Source organism: Procambarus clarkii, chromosome 26, assembly GCF_040958095.1.
Source record: "Procambarus clarkii isolate CNS0578487 chromosome 26, FALCON_Pclarkii_2.0, whole genome shotgun sequence".
Classification (NCBI taxonomy): Eukaryota; Metazoa; Arthropoda; class Malacostraca; order Decapoda; family Cambaridae; genus Procambarus; species Procambarus clarkii.
Window position 1 is genome coordinate 43,530,078 of NC_091175.1, and position 19,049 is coordinate 43,549,126.

Sequence of the window (19,049 nt, forward strand, 5' to 3'; positions counted from 1 at the left end):
ACGTTTTGTGCCAGAGATAGGGGGAACAGATTAAGGGTTTGCTATCCGGGAGCTGGAATTGGTGATATTGTTGGAAACATGAATGATATTATGACGGGAAATGGGAACAAACCCATTATTTGTATTAGTGCAGGGGGTAATGATGTTGGGCGAGTTAGGAGTGAGGAACTAATACAGAGACTTAGGACAGCCATTGAATTAGTTAGGAGCAAGGGAGGAATCCTGATCATATGTGGCATTCTTCCAAGAAAGGGAGTGGGAAATGAATGGATGTCGAGGGCACTTGGTGTCAATTGCCGGCTGGAAAGATATTGCAAATCAAATGCAATATCTTTCATAGACAACTGGGAACACTTCTATGGAAGAAATGAAATGTATGCTCGTGATGGGGTGCATCTATCGAGGGCTGGGGTTGTTGCTGTTGTGAACTCGTTGGAAGAAGTGGTTAGAGGTGTTTGTTTGGGTTTAAACTGTTAGTAGATAGTGGTATGGGAATTGATTTGGAGGAAGGAGGTAATAAAAGTATGTGTTCGTGGGAGAAAAGAACTGGCAAAATGATCAGGGAAAGAAAAGGGCCTCAAAATAACAATTCACTTAGGATATATTACACTAACAGTAAAAGTCTAAAAAATAAAATTAATGAATTAAATGCTCTTGTCTGCACAGAAAAAATAGATATTATTGCACTTACCGAAACGTGGATGAATGTAGAAAATAGAGAACTATTAGCTGAATATCAGATAAATGGATTTAAACTATTTCCCACAGATAGATATATTAGACAAGGAGGGGGAGTAGCCATATATGTTAGGGACAATTTGAAATGTAGTCTCAAAGAGGGAATCAAAACTGAGCAACACACAGAAACTATTTGGATAGAATTAAACGAAAAAGCAAATAATATTATAATAGGAGTTATATATAGGCCACCAAATTTAGACAGAATGGAAGCAAAGCATCTATGGGATGAAATATCTAGAGCATCTAGATCTAACAGTATTTATGTCATGGGTGACTTTAATTTTAGTGGAATAAACTGGGTGAACAAAACAGGGAATAGTGAAGCAGAAGATTTTCTAGAATTAATTGACGATTGCTTTCTTACGCAACACATTAAGGAACCAACGCGGGAAAATAATATTTTAGATTTAGTGTTAACTAACAGGGAAACACAAATTAATGACATCGAAATAGGGAGTGAGCTAGGGAACAGTGATCACAAAGTAATCAGATTTAGCATAGAATGGAATAGACCTGTAGGAGAAAATTCTGTTAAAGTGCCAGATTTTCGAAAAGCTGATTTTAATAGCCTAAGAAATTTTTTGGGTCATATTGATTGAAAAGTCTTGGGTATGGGGTGTGGGCCGGTCTTGGAGCGAGACATGAACCCAGCGATAAATGGGGATTTCGATGTGGATTCAATATATAACTTATTTAAGAATATTCTAAACAAAGCACAGGAACGTAGTATACCATACAAATTGAATAGAACGAATATTAATGACCCAAAGTGGATAAAAAATAATTTAAAGAACCTTATAGGTAAAAAGAGAGCTTGGTACAAAAGGATCAAGTATGGGGAAGTCAGGTTAGAACAGGAATTCATACAACTGGTTTGAAATAAACCAGTTGTATTAAATCTCTACTAAAAAAGAGATTAGGAAAGCAAAAAGAAACTATGAAGTTCGTATAGCAGAGCAAGCAAAGTCAAATCCTAAAGGGTTTTTTCAGTTATATCGACCTAAGACTAGGGAAAGGATAGGTCCATTAAAATCTGAGACAGGTCAAATAACGGATAATGACAAGGAGATGAGTAGTATTTTTAACAAATATTTTATATCTGTATTTACTAAAGAAAAACTTAATAATATGCCTTCAGCCGAACAAGTCTATGTGGGTGGGGATGAGGACAGGTTGACTAGTTTAGCAGCTACCAGGGAGGATGTAATTAAACAATTAGAAAAACTAAAACCAAACAAATCCCCAGGGCCGGATGAAGTGTTTGCCAGGGTGCTTAAAGAATGCAAAGAGGAGCTTTCCGAGCCACTGTCTACCATATTTAATAAATCAATAGAGTCAGGCAGAGTGCCAGAGTCATGGAAGGTAGCTAATGTGGTACCAATTTTTAAGAAAGGAGATAGATCACTTGCGTCAAACTATCGGCCAATTAGCCTAACGTCTATTGTGGGAAAGTTACTTGAATCAATAATTGCAAATACAATTCGTCTCCATCTAGAAAAACATAAATTAATAAATGAGTTGCAACATGGTTTAACAAATGGCCGTTCATGTTTAACAAATTTGCTAACTTTTTATTCCAGCATAGTTGAGGCAGTTGATAGTGGTAAGGATTGTGATGTTGTATACCTTGACTTTAGCAAAGCTTTTGATACAGTGCCACATGAAAGACTAATTAAAAAAATAGAAGCTCATGGTATTGGGGGTGCTATATTAAGTTGGATTAGAGCATGGCTATTCCAAAGGAAACAGAGAGTTAGTATAAATGGGGTTAAGTCAGAGTGGGATAATGTTGTTAGTGGAGTACCACAGGGCTCTGTCCTGGGACCTCTGTTGTTTATAATATATATAAATGATTTAGATTCAGGTTTGAGTAGCAACATTTGCAAATTTGCCGATGATACGAAAATCGGTAGGGAAATTAATTCGGAGGACTCACTATCATTTCAAGTTGATCTAGATAGGGTTTTGAAATGGTCAAAGGATTGGCAAATGCAGTTTAATGCTGATAAATGTAAAGTTCTGAGGCTAGGTAATGATGATAGAGTTACAAGATACGAGCTAGAGGGTGTTGAGATTGCGAAGTCGGATTGCGAAAGGGATCTGTGAGTTATGATTAGTAAGAATTTAAAACAAAAGGATCAATGCATGAATGTTCGTAATAATAATAAGGCGAATAGGACACTGGGATTTATTAATCGAAGCGTTAGTAACAAGACACCTGGTGTGGTTCTTAAGTTATATCTTGCTCTGGTTAGGCCCCATTTAGATTATACAGTTCAGTTTTGGTCGCCGTATTATAGAATGGATATAAATTCACTTGAACGTGTCCAACGTAGGATGAACATAAGAACAAAGGTAACTGCAGAAGGCCTATTGGCCCATACGAGGCAGCTCCTATTCTATAACCACCCAATCCCACTCATATACTTGTCCAATCCACGCTTGAAACAATCGAGGGACACCACCTCCACCACGTTACGCGGCAATTGGTTCCACAAATCAACAACCCTGTTACTGAACCAGTATTTACCCAAGTCTTTCCTATATCTAAACTTATCCAATTTATACCCATTGTTTCGTGTTCTGTCTTGTGTTGATTTTTTTAATACCCTGCTATGTCCATTCATCCACTTGTAAACCTCTATCATGTTACCCCTAATTTGTTATCTTTTTATTCTAGCATTGTTGAGGCAGTTGATAGTGGTAAGGATTGCAATGTTGTGTACCTTGACTTTAGCAAAGGTTTTGATACAGTGCCACATGAAAGACTGATTAAAAAGTTAGAGTCTCATGGTACTGGGGGTGCTATATTAAGCTGGATTAGGGCATGACTATACCAAAGGAAACAGAGAGTTAGTATAAATGGAGTCAAGTCAGAGTGGGAAAATGTTGTAAGTGGGGTGCCTCAGGGCTCTGTCCTGGGACCTCTGTTGTTTATAATATATATAAATGATTTAGATTCAGGTTTGAGTAGCAACATTTGCAAATTTGCCATTGATACGAAAATCGGTAGGGAAATTTATTCGGAGGAGGACTCACTATCACTTCAAGTTGATCTAGATAGGGTTTTGAAATGGTCGAAGGATTGGCAGATGCAGTTTAATGCTGATAAATGTAAAGTTCTGAGGTTAGGTAATGATGATAGGGTTACAAAATACGAGCTAGATGGTGTTGAGATTGCGAAGTCGAATTGCGAAAGGGATCTGGGAGTTATGATTAGCAAGAATTTAAAACAAAAGGATCAATGCATAAATGTTCGTAATAAGGCAAATCGGACACTTGGATTTATTAATCGCAACGTTAGTAACAAGACACCTGGTGTGGTTCTCAAGCTATATCTTGCTCTAGTTAGGCCCCATTTAGATTATGCAGTTCAGTTTTGGTCGGCATATTATAGAATGGATATAAATTCACTTGAACGTGTCCAGCGTAGGATGACTAAGTTAATTCCCCAAATTAGAAATCGTTCAAATGAAGAAAGATTAACAAAGCTTAAGTTGCATTCACTGGAACATAAGAACATAAGAACATAAGAACAAAGGTAACTGCAGAAGGCCTATTGGCCCATACGAGGCAGCTCCCATTCTATAACCACCCAATCCCACTCATATACTTGTCCAACCCGTGCTTGAAACAATCGAGGGACCCCACCTCCACAATGTTACGCGGCAATTGGTTCCACAAATCAACAACCCTGTTACTGAACCAGTATTTACCCAAGTCTTTCCTAAATCTAAACTTATCCAATTTATATCCATTGTTTCGTGTTCTGTCCTGTGTTGATACTTTTAATACCCTATTAATATCCCCCCGGTTATGTCCATTCATCCACTTGTAAACCTCTATCATGTCACCCCTAACTCTTCGCCTTTCCAGTGAATGCAACTTAAGCTTTGTTAATCTTTCTTCATATGAAAGATTTCTAATTTGGGGAATTAACTTAGTCATCCTACGCTGGACACGTTCAAGTGAATTTATATCCATTCTATAATATGGCGACCAAAACTGAACTGCATAATCTAAATGGGGCCTAACTAGAGCAAGATATAGCTTGAGAACCACACCAGGTGTCTTGTTACTAACGCTGCGATTAATAAATCCAAGTGTCCGATTTGCCTTATTACGAACATTTATGCATTGATCCTTTTGTTTTAAATTCTTACTAATCATAACTCGCAGATCCCTTTCGCAATCCGACTTCGCAATCACAACACCATCTAGCTCGTATCTTGTAACTCTATCATCATTACCTAACCTCAGAACTTTACATTTATCAGCATTAAACTGCATCTGCCAATCCTTTGACCATTTGGAAAGGCGAAGAGTTAGGGGTGACATGATAGAGGTTTACAAGTGGGTGAATGGACATAACAAAGGGGATATTAATAGGGTGATAAAAGTATCAACACAAGACAGAACACGAAACAATGGGTATAAATTGGATAAGTTTAGATTTAGGAAAGACTTGGGTAAATACTGGTTCAGTAACAGGGTTGTTGATTTGTGGAACCAATTGCCGCGTAACATTGTAGAGGTGGGGTCCCTCGATTGTTTCAAGCACGGGTTGGACATGTATATGAGTGGGATTGGGTGGTTATAAATAGGAGCTGCCTCGTATGGGCCAACAGGCCTTCTGCAGTTACCTTTGTTCTTATGTTAAGAACATAAGAACATAAGAACAAAGGTAACTGCAGAAGGCCTATTGGCCCATACGAGGCAGCTCCTATTCTATAACCACCCAATCCCACTCATATACTTGTCCAACCCGTGCTTGAAACAATCGAGGGACCCCACCTCCACAATGTTACGCGGCAATTGGTTCCACAAATCAACAACCCTGTTACTGAACCAGTATTTACCCAAGTCTTTCCTAAATCTAAACTTATCCAATTTATATCCATTGTTTCGTGTTCTGTCCTGTGTGGATACTTTTAATACCCTATTAATATCCCCCCGGTTATGTCCATTCATCCACTTGTAAACCATGTCACCCCTAACTCTTCGCCTTTCCAGTGAATGCAACTTAAGCTTTGTTAATCTTTCTTCATATGAAAGATTTCTAATTTGGGGAATTAACTTAGTCATCCTACGCTGGACACGTTCAAGTGAATTTATATCCATTCTATAATATGGCGACCAAAACTGAACTGCATAATCTAAATGGGGCCTAACTAGAGCAAGATATAGCTTGAGAACCACACCAGGTGTCTTGTTACTAACGCTGAGATTAATAAATCCAAGTGTCCGATTTGCCTTATTACGAACATTTATGCATTGATCCTTTTGTTTTAAATTCTTACTAATCATAACTCCCAGATCCCTTTCGCAATCCGACTTCGCAATCACAACACCATCTAGCTCGTATCTTGTAACTCTATCATCATTACCTAACCTCAGAACTTTACATTTATCAGCATTAAACTGCATCTGCCAATCCTTTGACCATTTCAAAACCCTATCTAGATCAACTTGAAGTGATAGTGAGTCCTCCTCCGAATTAATTTCCCTACCGATTTTCGTATCATCGGCAAATTTGCAAATGTTGCTACTCAAACCTGAATCTAAATCATTTATATATATTATAAACAACAGAGGTCCCAGGACAGAGCCTTGAGGCACTCCACTTACAACATTTTCCCACTCTGACTTGATTCCATTTATACTAACTCTCTATTTCCTTTGGTATAGCCATGCCCTAATCCAGCTTAATATAGCACCCCCAATACCATGAGACTCTATTTTTTTAATCAGTCTTTCATGTGGCACTGTATCAAAAGCTTTGCTAAAGTCAAGGTATACAACATCGCAATCCTTACCACTATCAACTGCCTCAACAATGCTAGAATAAAAAGATAACAAATTTGTTAAACATGAACGGCCATTTATAAAACCATGTTGCGACTCAATTATTAATTTATGTTTTTCAAGATGAAGACGAATTTTATTTGCTATTATAGATTCGAGTAACTTTCCCACAATAGACGTTAGGCTAATTGGTCGATAGTTAGACGCAAGTGATCTATCTCCTTTCTTAAAAACTGGTATCACATTAGCAACTTTCCAAAACTCTGGCACTCTGCCTGACTCTATTGATTTATTAAATATGGTTGACAGTGGGTCACAAAGCTCCTCTTTGCATTCTTTAAGCACCCTAGCAAACACTTCATCCGGCCCTGGGGATTTGTTTGGTTTGAGTTTTACTATTTTTTTAAGAACATCCTCCCTGGTAACTGCTAAACTCGTCAACCTGTCCTCGTCCCCACCCACAGAAGGTTTTCTAGGTTTTCAAGTGGGTGAATGGACATAACAGGGGGGATATTAATAGGGTATTAAAAATATCAACACAAGACAGAACACGAAACAATGGGTATAAATTGGATAAGTTTAGATTTAGGAAAGACTTGGGTAAATATGATACGAAACGATGATACGAAAATCGGTAGGGAAATTCATTCTGAGGAGGACTCACTATCACTTCAAGTTGATCTAGATAGGGTTTTGAAATAGTCGAAGGATTGGCAGATGCAGTTTAATGCTGATAAATGTAAAGTTCTGAGGTTAGGTAATGATGATAGGGTTACAAGATACGAGCTAGATGGTGTTGAGATTGCGAAGTCGAATTGCGAAAGGGATCTGGGAGTTATGATTAGTAAGAATTTAAAACAAAAGGATCAATGCATAAATGTTCGTAATAAGGCAAATCGGACACTTGGATTTATTGTATCGCAGCGTTAGTAACAAGACACCTGGTGTGGTTCTCAAGCTATATCTTGCTCTAGTTAGGCCCCATTTAGATTATGCAGTTCAGTTTTGGTCGCTATATTATAGAATGGATATAAATTCACTTGAACGTGTCCAGCGTAGGATGACTAAGTTAATTCCCCAAATTAGAAATCTTTCATATGAAGAAAGATTAACAAAGCTTAAGTTGCATTCACTGGAGAGGCGAAGAGTTAGGGGTGACATGATAGAGGTTTACAAGTGGATGAATGGACATAACAGAGGTGATATTAATAGGGTATTATAAATATCAACACAAGACAGAACACGAAACAATGGGTATAAATTGGATAAGTTTAGATTGAGGAAAGACTTGGGTAAATACTGGTTCAGTAACAGGGTTGTTGATTTGTGGAACCGATTGCCGCATAACGTGGTGGAGGTGGGGTCCCTCGATTGTTTCAAGCGCGGGTTGGACAAGTATATGAGTGGGATTGGGTGGTTATAGATAGGAGCTGCCTCGTATTGGCCAATAGGCCTTCTGCAGTTACCTTTGTTCTTATGTTCTTATTACCAGTTAAAAAATCAGCATGTGACCCGCAAATGGCTCAAGGAAGTAATAGAGCAACAAATGGAAAAACAACAACAACAACAGTCAGCTAACATGTCACCTACTATCTGGCGACTCCACATAAATACGTGAACAACATTATCACCCCTCAATCGGCTTTAAACAAGCAATAAGAGAATATCATCCCTTCTCTTAGCCTTTACCTCTGGAAGGGTTTCGACCCAAGCAGAATCAATCAATACCTCATTATCTTCTTAATATGAGTGATAAACTCTACGAGTGTCAAAACATTTAGTCGTCTTGGAAATATGAAGAACCACAAAATGGTGCATACTGATCTTAAACATCGCTCTTGTCTCGAATATGGTGAAAGTTTCTGCCAAACTGGAACTCTGAAAAAACTCAAGATGGCAAATTTGGGTAGTATTTGAGTGTTTTGAGTGCGGAGAAACGTTCAGCCGAATAAAAAATTTAAAGAAACACAAAATGATGCACAAAGGTGAAAAGCCCTTCAGCTGTGATGTTTGTGGAAAGAATTTCAGTACCCGTCGAAATATAATTAGGCACTTGTTAGTACACTCTGGTGAGAAATCCCACGAGTGTTCAGAGTGTGGGAAAAGATTCTCTCGATATGACCTTTTGAAGAAACACAGAATTTTGCATACGAGAGATAAACCCGAGTGTCCAGAGTGTGGGAAAAAAATCGGTGCACTTGGAACTATGAAGAAACACATGATGGTGCACACGGGTGAAAAGCCTCATAGGTGTAATGTGTGTGGGAAAAATTTGAGTAGTCGTAGCAGTCTAAATGATCACATGTTAATGCATACTGGAGAAAAACCTTTCAAGTGTGATGAGTGTGGAAAAAGTTTCAGGTATCGTAGCCATATAGTTAGGCACATAATAGAGCATTCTGGTGAGAAACCTTACGAGTGTCTAGAGTGTTGTAAAAAATTCTTTCGAAACGGACATTTGAAGAGCCACCGAAGAGTGCATACTAGAGAAAAATGTCAGACTGAGAAAAAGATTCATTCAACTTGGAGCTATGAAAACACACAGGATTATGCAAACAAGTTTGGTCAGTTTATGATAAGAAATTCTCATAATTTCGAGTGAAATAGATTTTATTTTATTGCACAATGTTTATAATTACTAGAACATAATATGTATTTTATTGGTGTAAGTAATAAAATTTTTATCCCACTATCAAAGCTTCTTTTTTCTTCCTACTCTTGGTGGTATTGTTTCTATGACAAATCTATGAGTGGGATTGGGTGGTTATAAATAGGAGCTGCCTCGTATGGGCCAACAGGCCTTCTGCAGTTACCTTTGTTCTTATGTTCTAGGTTTTCAAGTGGGTGAATGGATGGTAGATAAATCTATGAAAACAGGTTAAATTTAAGACTTAAAATATAGGTCCTTAAATTTAACCTTAATTTAGGTTAAATATTGCTAAGGAAATTTAATCCTCAAAATTAAGCACTCAAAATGGATTTTATGATGACTTACCTTTTAACTGCCAAAAAATACTGTAACAAAATAAAGAGAAAACTAATAAGATCACATGAAACTTCAAGTGAACTATTTGGATAGAACTTTTGTGCCAGAGATAGGAGGAACAAGTTAAGTGTTTGCTATCCAGGAGCTTGAATTGGTGATATTACACCAATTCATAATATTACATGAATGATATTATGACTGGAAATGGGAACAAACCCATTATCTGTATCAGTGCCGGTGGAAATGATGTTTGACGAGTTAGGAGTAAGACACTGTATCAGTGCCGGTGGAAATAATGTTTGACGAGTTAGGAGTAAGACACTGTATCAGTGCCGGTGGAAATAATGTTTGACGAGTTAGGAGTAAGACATTGATACAGAGGTTTAAGACAGCTACAGAATTAGTTAGAAGCAAAGGAATCCTTATCATAAGTGGCATTCTTCCAAGAGATCGAGTTAAAAATGAATGATTGTCGAAGGCACTTGCCGACTGGACAAATATTGCAAATCAAATGGATAACAGGAAACATCTATGGAAGGAAAGACATGTGTGCATCTATCTAGGGCTGGGGTTGCTGTTGCGAGCACATTGGAACCTGTTGTCATAGGGTTGTTTAGGTTTAAATAGTTACTAGATAGTGATAGGGAATTGATATGGAGATATCAATTCCATAATTTCATAGGTAATAAATATATGAGTTTATGAGGAAAACAAATTGGCAAATGAACCTGGAAAGAGAATTGCCTCAAAATAAAAATTCAATTAGTCATATATTACTTGAACAATGTGAGTCAAAGCAGAAGATTTTCTAGAATTAATTGACGATTGCTTTCTTACGCAACACGTAAAGTAACCAACGCGGGAAAATAATATTTTAGATTTAGTGTTAACTAACAGGGAAACTCAAATTAAGGACATCGAAATAGGGAGTGAGCTAGGGAACAGTGATCATAAAGAAATCAGATTTAGCATAGAATGGAATAGATCTGTAGGAGAAAATTATGTTAAAGTACCTGATTTTCGAAAAGCTAATTTCAATAACCTAAGAAATTTATTGGGTGAAATAGATTGGAAAGTCTTGGGTATGGGGTGTGGGCCGGTCTTGGAGCTAGACGTGAACCCAGCGATAGGTGACGTAAAAGGGTTTTTCGATGTGGATTCAAAATATAACCTATTTAAAAATATTCTAAGCAAAGCCCAGGAACGTAGTATACCATATAAATTGAATAGATCTGTTACTGACCCGAGTCCAGCATCCGAGCACGGAGCAGTGACGACAACGCCATCTGTGGGTCAGCTCCCGAAACCCCCTCCAAATGGACGACGCCATCTAGCGAGGGCGGGATATACCGGCCACAGGGGCTGGTTTCCCGTCTTAATCAAATGCTGACCTCTGGTGAGGTGACGCTTAGACAGCAACGCCATCTATGGAGTGGCGTTGCTGTCTACGTTGCTCCATTGATCAATCAACGGAGCTGTCAATCAGCTCCGTTGCTACGCGGCGGAGCTGATTGGATCATGCCAGCTACAGGCAGGATTTGTGGTTGAAGGCCTCCACGACGGTGCATCCAGTGGGACTGTGATTGGGCTGGCCTGTTGCCAGGATAGATAAATCCTAGAGAATCAAAGGATTCATCATGAGGCCACGAGAAGAGAACCAGGGCTACTCATCTTGGATGAGTAGCCCTGGAAGCTACTCAGAGCATCCTGTGTCTTCGGAGGAAGACAAGTTATTGTATATAAGTGTAGTTACAGCCCCAGCGAGTGACTGTGAGATATTTATGGTGGTGGTTAATATATATATTTAAATTAGTGTATTTGTATCCCTTCCCCTTTAATTTCACTTGCGTTACGGAACACACCCCTTGAAAGCCACTACTAACTTAGGGCCGGATACCCAAACTCCAATAACATCAGATAACAGTGGATAACAAAGGATAAAAATGGATAACAAAGGATCTGAAGAACCTTATAGGTAAAAAGATAATGTGGTACAAAAGGATTAGGAATGGGGAAGTCAGTTTAGAACAGGAATTCATACAACTGGTTAGAAATACTAAAAGAGAGATAAGGAAAGCAAAAAGAAACTATGAAGTTCGCATAGCAGAGCAAGCATAGACAAATCCTAAAGGATTTTTCCAGGTATACCGGACATAGATTAGGGAAAGGATAGGTCCATTAAAAACTGACACAGATCAAATAACATATAATGATGAAGAGATGTAATTTTAGTAATTTTAAAAAATATTTTATATCTGTATTAACTAAAGAGGAACTATGCCTTCAGCCGAACAAGTCCATGTGGGTGGGGACGAGGACAGGTTGACTAGTTTAGCATTTGCCAGGGAGGATGTAATTAAAGAAATAGTTAAACTCAAACCAAACAAATCCCCAGGGCCGGATGAAGTGTTTGCCAGGGTGCTTAAAGAATGCAAAGAGGAGCTTTCCGAGCCACTGTCAACCATATTTAATAAATCAATAGAGTTAGGCAAAGTGCTAGAGTTATGGAAAGTTGCTAATGTGATACCAATTTTTAAGAAAGGAGATCACTTGCGTCTAACTATCGACCAATTAGCCTAGCGTCTAGCGTGGGAAAGTTACTTGAATCGATAATTGCAAATAAAATTCGTCTTCATCTTGAAAAACACAAATTAATAAATGAGTCGCAATATGGTTTTACAAATGGCCGTTCATGTTTAACAAATTTGCTATCTTTTTAAGAACATAAGAACAAAGGTAACTGCAGAAGGCCTATTGGCCCATACGAGGCAGCTCCTATTTATAACCACCCAATCTCACTCATATACATGTCCAACCCATGCTTGAAACAATCGAGGTACCCCACCTCCACCACGTTACGCGGCAACTGGTTTCACAAATCAACAACCCTGTTACTGAACCAGTATTTACCCAAGTCTTTCCTAAATCTAAACTTATCCAATTTATACCCATTGTTTCCTGTTCTGTCTTGTGTTGATACTTTTAATACCCTAATAATATCCCCTTTGTTATGTCCATTCATCCACTTGTAAACCTCTATCATGTCACCCCTAACTCTTCGCCTTTCCAGTGAATGCAACTTAAGCTTTGTTAATCTTTCTTCATATGAAAGATTTCTAATTTGGGGAATTAACTTAGTCATCCTACGCTGGACACGTTCAAGTGAATTTATATCCATTCTATAGTACAGCGACCAAAACTTAACTGCATAATCTAAATGGGGCCTAACCAGAGCTAGATATAGCTGAAGAACCACACCAGGTGTCTTGTTACTAACGCTTCGATTAATAAACCCCAGTGTCCTATTTGCCTTATTACGAACATTTATGCATTGATCCTTTTGTTTTAAATTCTTACTAATCAAAACTCCCAGATCCCTTTCGCAATCTCAACACCATCTAGATCGTATCTTGTAACTCTATCATCATTACCTAACCTCAGAACTTTACATTTATCAGCATTAAACTGCATCTGCCAATCCTTTGACCATTTCAAAACCCTATTTAGATCAACTTGAAGAGATAGTGAGTCCTCGTCCGAATAAATATCCCTACCGATTTTTGTATCATCGGCAAATTTGCAAATGTTGCTACTCAAACCTGAATCTAAATCATTTATATATATTATAAATGCACATCTTGCCTAAACATGCAAGAGAGATTATGCAACCTTAGAACACTTTCCCACCAGGAGATTCGAACCCTAGCCAGCACAGAAGCCTGAAGTCGTGGAGTGGCCTACGCGGCGGAGCTGATTGGATCCTGCCAGCTACAGGCAGGATTTGTGGTTGAAGGCCTCCACGACGGTGCACCCAGTGGGACTGTGATTGGGCTGGCCTGTGGCCAGGGTAGATAAATCCTAGAGAATCAAAGGATTCATCATGAGGCCACGAGAAGAGAACCAGGGCTACTCATCTTGAGCACCGTAGAGCATCCTGTGTCTTCGGAGGAAGACAAGTTATTGTATATAAGTGTAGTTACAGCCCCAGCGAGTGACTGTGAGATATTTATGGTGGTGGTTAATATATATATTTAAATTAGTGTATTTGTATCCCTTCCCCTTTAATTTCACTTGCGTTACGGAACACACCCCTTGAAAGCCACTACTAACTTGGGGCCGGATACCCAAACTCCAATAACATCAGAGAAGAACCCCAGTTGCGACCCAATAGGGCCGTAACAAGATCGAATACTAATGATCCAAAGTGGATAACAAAGGATCTGAAAAACCTTATAGGTAAAAAGATAGCGTGGTACAAAAGGATTAGGATTGGGGAAGTCAGTTTAGAACAGGAATTCATACAACTGGTTAGAAATACTAAAAAAGAGATAAGGAAAGCAAAAAGAAACTATGAAGTTCGCATAGCAGAGCTAGCAAAGACAAATCCTAAAGGATTTTTCCAGTTATACCAGACATAGATTAGGGAAAGGATAGGTCCATTAAAAACTGAGACAGATCAAATAACAGATAATGATGAAGAGATGAGTAGTATTTTTAAAAAATATTTTATATCTGTATTTACTAAAGAGGAACTTAACAATATGCCTTCAGCCGAACAGGTCTATGTGGGTGGGGACGAGGACAGGTTGACTAGTTTAGCAGTTGCCAGGGAGGATGTAATTAAACAAATAGTTAAACTCAAACCAAACAAATTCCCAGGGCCGGATGAAGTGTTTGCCAGGGTGCTTAAAGAATGCAAAGAGGAGCTTTCCGAGCCATTGTCTACCATATTTAATAAATCAATAGAGTTAGGCAAAGTGCCAGAGTTATGGAAAGTTGCTAATGTGATACCAATTTTTAAGAAAGGAGACCACTTGCGTCTAACTATCGACCAATTAGCCTAGCGTCTAGTGTGGGAAAGTTACTTGAATCGATAATTGCAAATAAAATTCGTCTTCATCTTGATAAACACAAATTAATAAATGAGTCGCAACATGGTTTTACAAATGGCCGTTCATGTTTAACAAATTTGCTATCTTTTTAAGAACATAAGAACAAAGGTAACTGCAGAAGGCCTATTGGCCCATACGAGGCAGCTCCTATTTATAACCACCCAATCTCACTCATATACATGTCCAATCCAAGCTTGAAACAATCGAGGTACCCCACCTCCACCACGTTACGCGGTAACTGGTTTCACAAATCAACAACCCTGTTACTGAACCAGTATTTACCCAAGTCTTTCCTAAATCTAAACTTATCCAATTTATACCCATTGTTTCCTGTTCTGTCTTGTGTTGATACTTTTAATACCCTAATAATATCCCCTTTGTTATGTCCATTCATCCACTTGTAAACCTCTATCGTGTCACCCCTAACTCTTCGCCTTTCCAGTGAATGCAACTTAAGCTTTGTTAATCTTTCTTCATATGAAAGATTTCTAATTTGGGGAATTAACTTAGTCCTCCTACGCTGGACACGTTCATGTGAATTTATATCCATTCTATAGTACATCGACCAAAACTGAACTGCATAATCTAAATGGGGCCTAACCAGAGCAAGATATAGCTTAAGAACCACACCAGGTGTCTTGTTACTAACGCTTCGATTAATAAATCCCAGTGTCCTATTCGCCTTATTACGAACATTCATGCATTGATCCTTTTGTTTTAAATTCTTACTAATCATAACTCCCAGATCCCTTTCGCAATCCGACTTCGCAATCTCAACACCATCTAGCTCGTATCTTGTAACTCTATCATCATTTCCTAGCCTCAGAACTTAACATTTATCAGCATTAAACTGCATTTGTCAATCATTTGACCATTTCAAAACCCTATCTAGATCAACTTGAAGTGATAGTGAGTCCTCCTCCGAATTAATTTCCCAACCGATTTTCGTATCATCGGCAAATTTGCAAATGTTGCTACTCAAACCTGAATCTAAATCATTTATATATATTATAAACAACAGAGGTCCCAGGTAGCCCTGAGGTACTCCACTAACAACATTATCCCACTGTGACTTAACCCCATTTATACTAACTCTCTGTTTCCTTTGGAATAGCCATGCCCTAATCCAAGTTAATATAGCAGCCCCAATACCATGAGCTTCTATTTTTTTTAATTAGTCTTTCATGTGACACTGTATCAAAAGCTTTGCTAAAGTCAAGGTACACAACATCGCAATCCTTACCACTATCAACTGCCTCAACTATGCTGGAATAAAAAGATAACAAATTTGTTAAACATGAACGGCCATTTATAAAACCATGTTGCGACTCAATTATTAATTTATGTTTTTCAAGATGAAGACGAATTGTATTTGCAATTATTGATTCAAGTAACTTTCCCACAATAGACGTTAGGTTAATTGGCCGATAGTGTGACGCAGGTGATCTAGCTCCTTTCTTAAAAATTGGTACCACATTAGCTACCTTCCATGACTCTGGCACTCTGCCTGATTCTATTGATTTATTAAATATGGTAGACAGTGGCTCGGAAAGCTCCTCTTTGCATTCTTTAAGCACCCTGGCAAACACTTCATCCGGCCCTGGGGATTTGTTTGGTTTTAGTTTTTCTAATTGTTTAATTACATCCTCCCTGGTAACTGCTAAACTAGTCAACCTGTCCTCATCCCCACCCACATAGACTTGTTCGGCTGAAGGCATACTGTTAAGTTCTTTAGTAAATACAAATATAAAATATTTGTTAAAAATACTACTCATCTCCTTGTCATTATTCGTTATTTGACCTGTCCCAGATTTTAATGGACCTATCCTTTCCCTAGTCTTAGTTCGATATAACTGAAAAAACCCTTTAGGATTTGACTTTGCTTGCTCTGCTATGCGAACTTCATAGTTTCTTTTTGCTTTCCTAATCTCTTTCCTAACATTTGTAACCAGTTGTATGAATTCCTGTTCTAACCTGACTTCCCCATTCTTAATCCTTTTGTACCAAGCTTTCTTTTTACCTATAAGGTTCTTTAAATTATTTGTTATCCACTTTGGGTCATTAGTATTCGACCTATTCAATTTGTATGGTATACTACGTTCCTGTGCTTTGTTTAGAATATTCTTAAATAAGTTATAAATTAAATCCACATCGAAATCACCTTTTACGTCACCTATCGCTGGGTTCATGTCTCGCTCCAAGACCGGCCCCCACCCCATACCCAAGAGTTTCCCATCTATTTGACCCAAAAAATTTCTTAGGCTATTAAAATCAGCTTTTCGGAAATCTGTCACTTTAACAGAATTTTCTCCTACAGGTCTATTCCATTCTATGCTAATTCTGATTACTTTGTGATCTCTGTTCCCTAGCTCACTCCCTATTTCGATGTCATTAATTTGTGTTTCCCTGTTAGTTAACACTAAATCTAAAATATTATTTTCCCGCGTTGGTTCCTTAATGTGTTGCGTAAGAAAGCAATCGTCAATTAATTCTAGAAAATCTTCTGCTTCACTATTCCCTGTTTTGTTCACCCAGTTTATTCCACTAAAATTAAAGTCACCTATGACATAAATACTGTTAGATCTAGATGCTCTAGATATTTCATTCCATAGATGCTTTGCTTTCATTCTGTCAAAATTTGGTGGCCTATATATAACTCCTATTATAATATTATTTGCTTTTTCGTTTAATTCTATCCAAATAGTTTCTGTGTGTGGCTCAGTTTTGATTCCCTCTTTGAGACTACATTTCAAATTGTCCCTAACATATATGGCTACTCCCCCTCCTCGTCTAATATATCTATCTGTGTGAAATAGTTTAAATCCATTTATCTGATATTCAGCTAATAGTTCTCTATTTTCTACGTTCATCCACGTTTCGGTAAGTGCAATAATATCTATTTTTTCTGTGCAGACAAGAGCATTTAATTCATTAGTTTTATTTCTTAGACTTCTACTGTTAGTGTAATATATTATTATAGTCTGTGGGTTGGTTGGTGTTGTCGTCGTTGATCCTTCTCTACGGACAACCCAACCCACAACTCGGTAGAGTGCTTACACTTCACTAGGAGATCACCCTTGGCACTTCTGGCTCTTGGAGAGGGGCTCAACGTCACACGTTTAGGGGATGCGGCTCCAACACTTAGCCTCGTTGTCACGTGCACACACCCACTCGAGCCGCTATGACTCCCCACTCTCTCCTTATGAGATATAATCTCCTCAATCCCCTTTTGACTTATCAGTATTACCTTCTACCCTGACCACAGCAGTAGTTCTTGGTTCTTTCTCTCTTTCTCTCTCCTTCTTTACTACCTCCTGGGAAGCCTCACTAGGACAAGGGCAAACACCAGCAAATTGGGATACATTTACTGGACAAAGCACATACACGATACATACACACATATAATAATAATGAATCCTATACTCTATAATATCACAATCAGGTTGCACTCCAACACCATCAGAACTCTATTTTCAGCTTATCAAGTGGTATCCTATCTCCTGGTTCACCACCTGATACTATCAACCTCCTCAAGTTGATCAAGTCTACATACACTGTTGCACCACCAGCAAGATAATACATATATAGAAAATCAGCATTTGAATGCAATAACATATATCAGTACAAATGTTCATTGATACACAACAATGATCAATCGATCACTGTCAGTCCTGGAACGCATACATCTGTAGGTAATCCAGCCTACGACTGTAACTCTAAACTTCAGTGTAAAAAAACTCCTTGACATAAGAATACCAACAATCACTCACCTCTCACTGCGTCTTGCACGCTACTGACAACCAAACACTATCAACTCCCTACAAGTAATCCACCAGAACTTCCCTTCCACCTCTGGAAGTTCACTACCCTAATATCCTTAGGTTCTTCCGGGCTTCACTACCAGGATCCTCTGCAGCTCCTCCAGGCTGCTATCATGAAGTTTCCTTGAGTAACTACGGTGCTTCACCCTTCTGCTAGGTTCCTCCACAGCTCTCTTGGCTGCTACACCACCTCTACAGAAGCACGTGACACTCCTCTTCACTGCTTCTCCTCACAGCTCGAGGTCCTCTGCTTCACTACCTTGGAGTCTCATCAATTACTTCATCTAGGCTGGCTTCGAAGTTCTCAGCCACTTCTTCCCCAAAGAACAAACCTGCAACCCATCGACACTCCAATAAAATGTTCCCCTTTAACACATAAACAAAAAATATTCACACAATATGTTTGCCTCAAACCTCTATCTGTTCTCTACATACAGTGAGAGTGGACTCCCCCGTTTTGGGCGGGTCCATACTCCACCTCGCCTGGCGGCGGTCCTCACTCACTGGGAGGGTCTTCCTCCGTCAGGAGCCAGGCTCCCTCAGTCGTCGGTCAGAGCTCAGAGGGGATGGACGTCGCTCCATGCTCCTCCCTCTTCACTCTCCTATTTCAGGCTTTCTGCCTTATTAAAACATGTCTAACTTATAAATAAACATTGCTACTGTCGCTGGGCACACGACCAACTACAAGCAATCACAATGAACTGGCGTATATCGTGCTTACCACAGATTAACTGATCGAGGGCGCTTTCCCTCTGACGGCGTCTGGTCAGGGCACTCCACACAGCCCACGAAAATGCCTCTGAG

General features: G+C 38.8%; 1 protein-coding gene across 1 annotated transcript; it reads left to right on the forward strand.

Annotated features, from left to right (window-relative positions):
* The first annotated feature begins 8,518 nt into the window (after positions 1–8,518).
* On the forward strand, positions 8,519–9,148 carry LOC138368963 (zinc finger protein 83-like). The gene has a single exon (XM_069331690.1). The coding sequence runs from the start codon at positions 8,519–8,521 to the stop codon at positions 9,146–9,148; it is 630 nt and encodes a 209-aa protein (XP_069187791.1).
* Positions 9,149–19,049: the final 9,901 nt, after the last annotated feature.

Coding starts and splice junctions, on each gene's coding strand:
- LOC138368963 (XM_069331690.1), top strand. CDS start 8,519: ATGATGCACAAAGGTGAAAAGCCCTTCAGCTGTGATGTTTGTGGAAAG.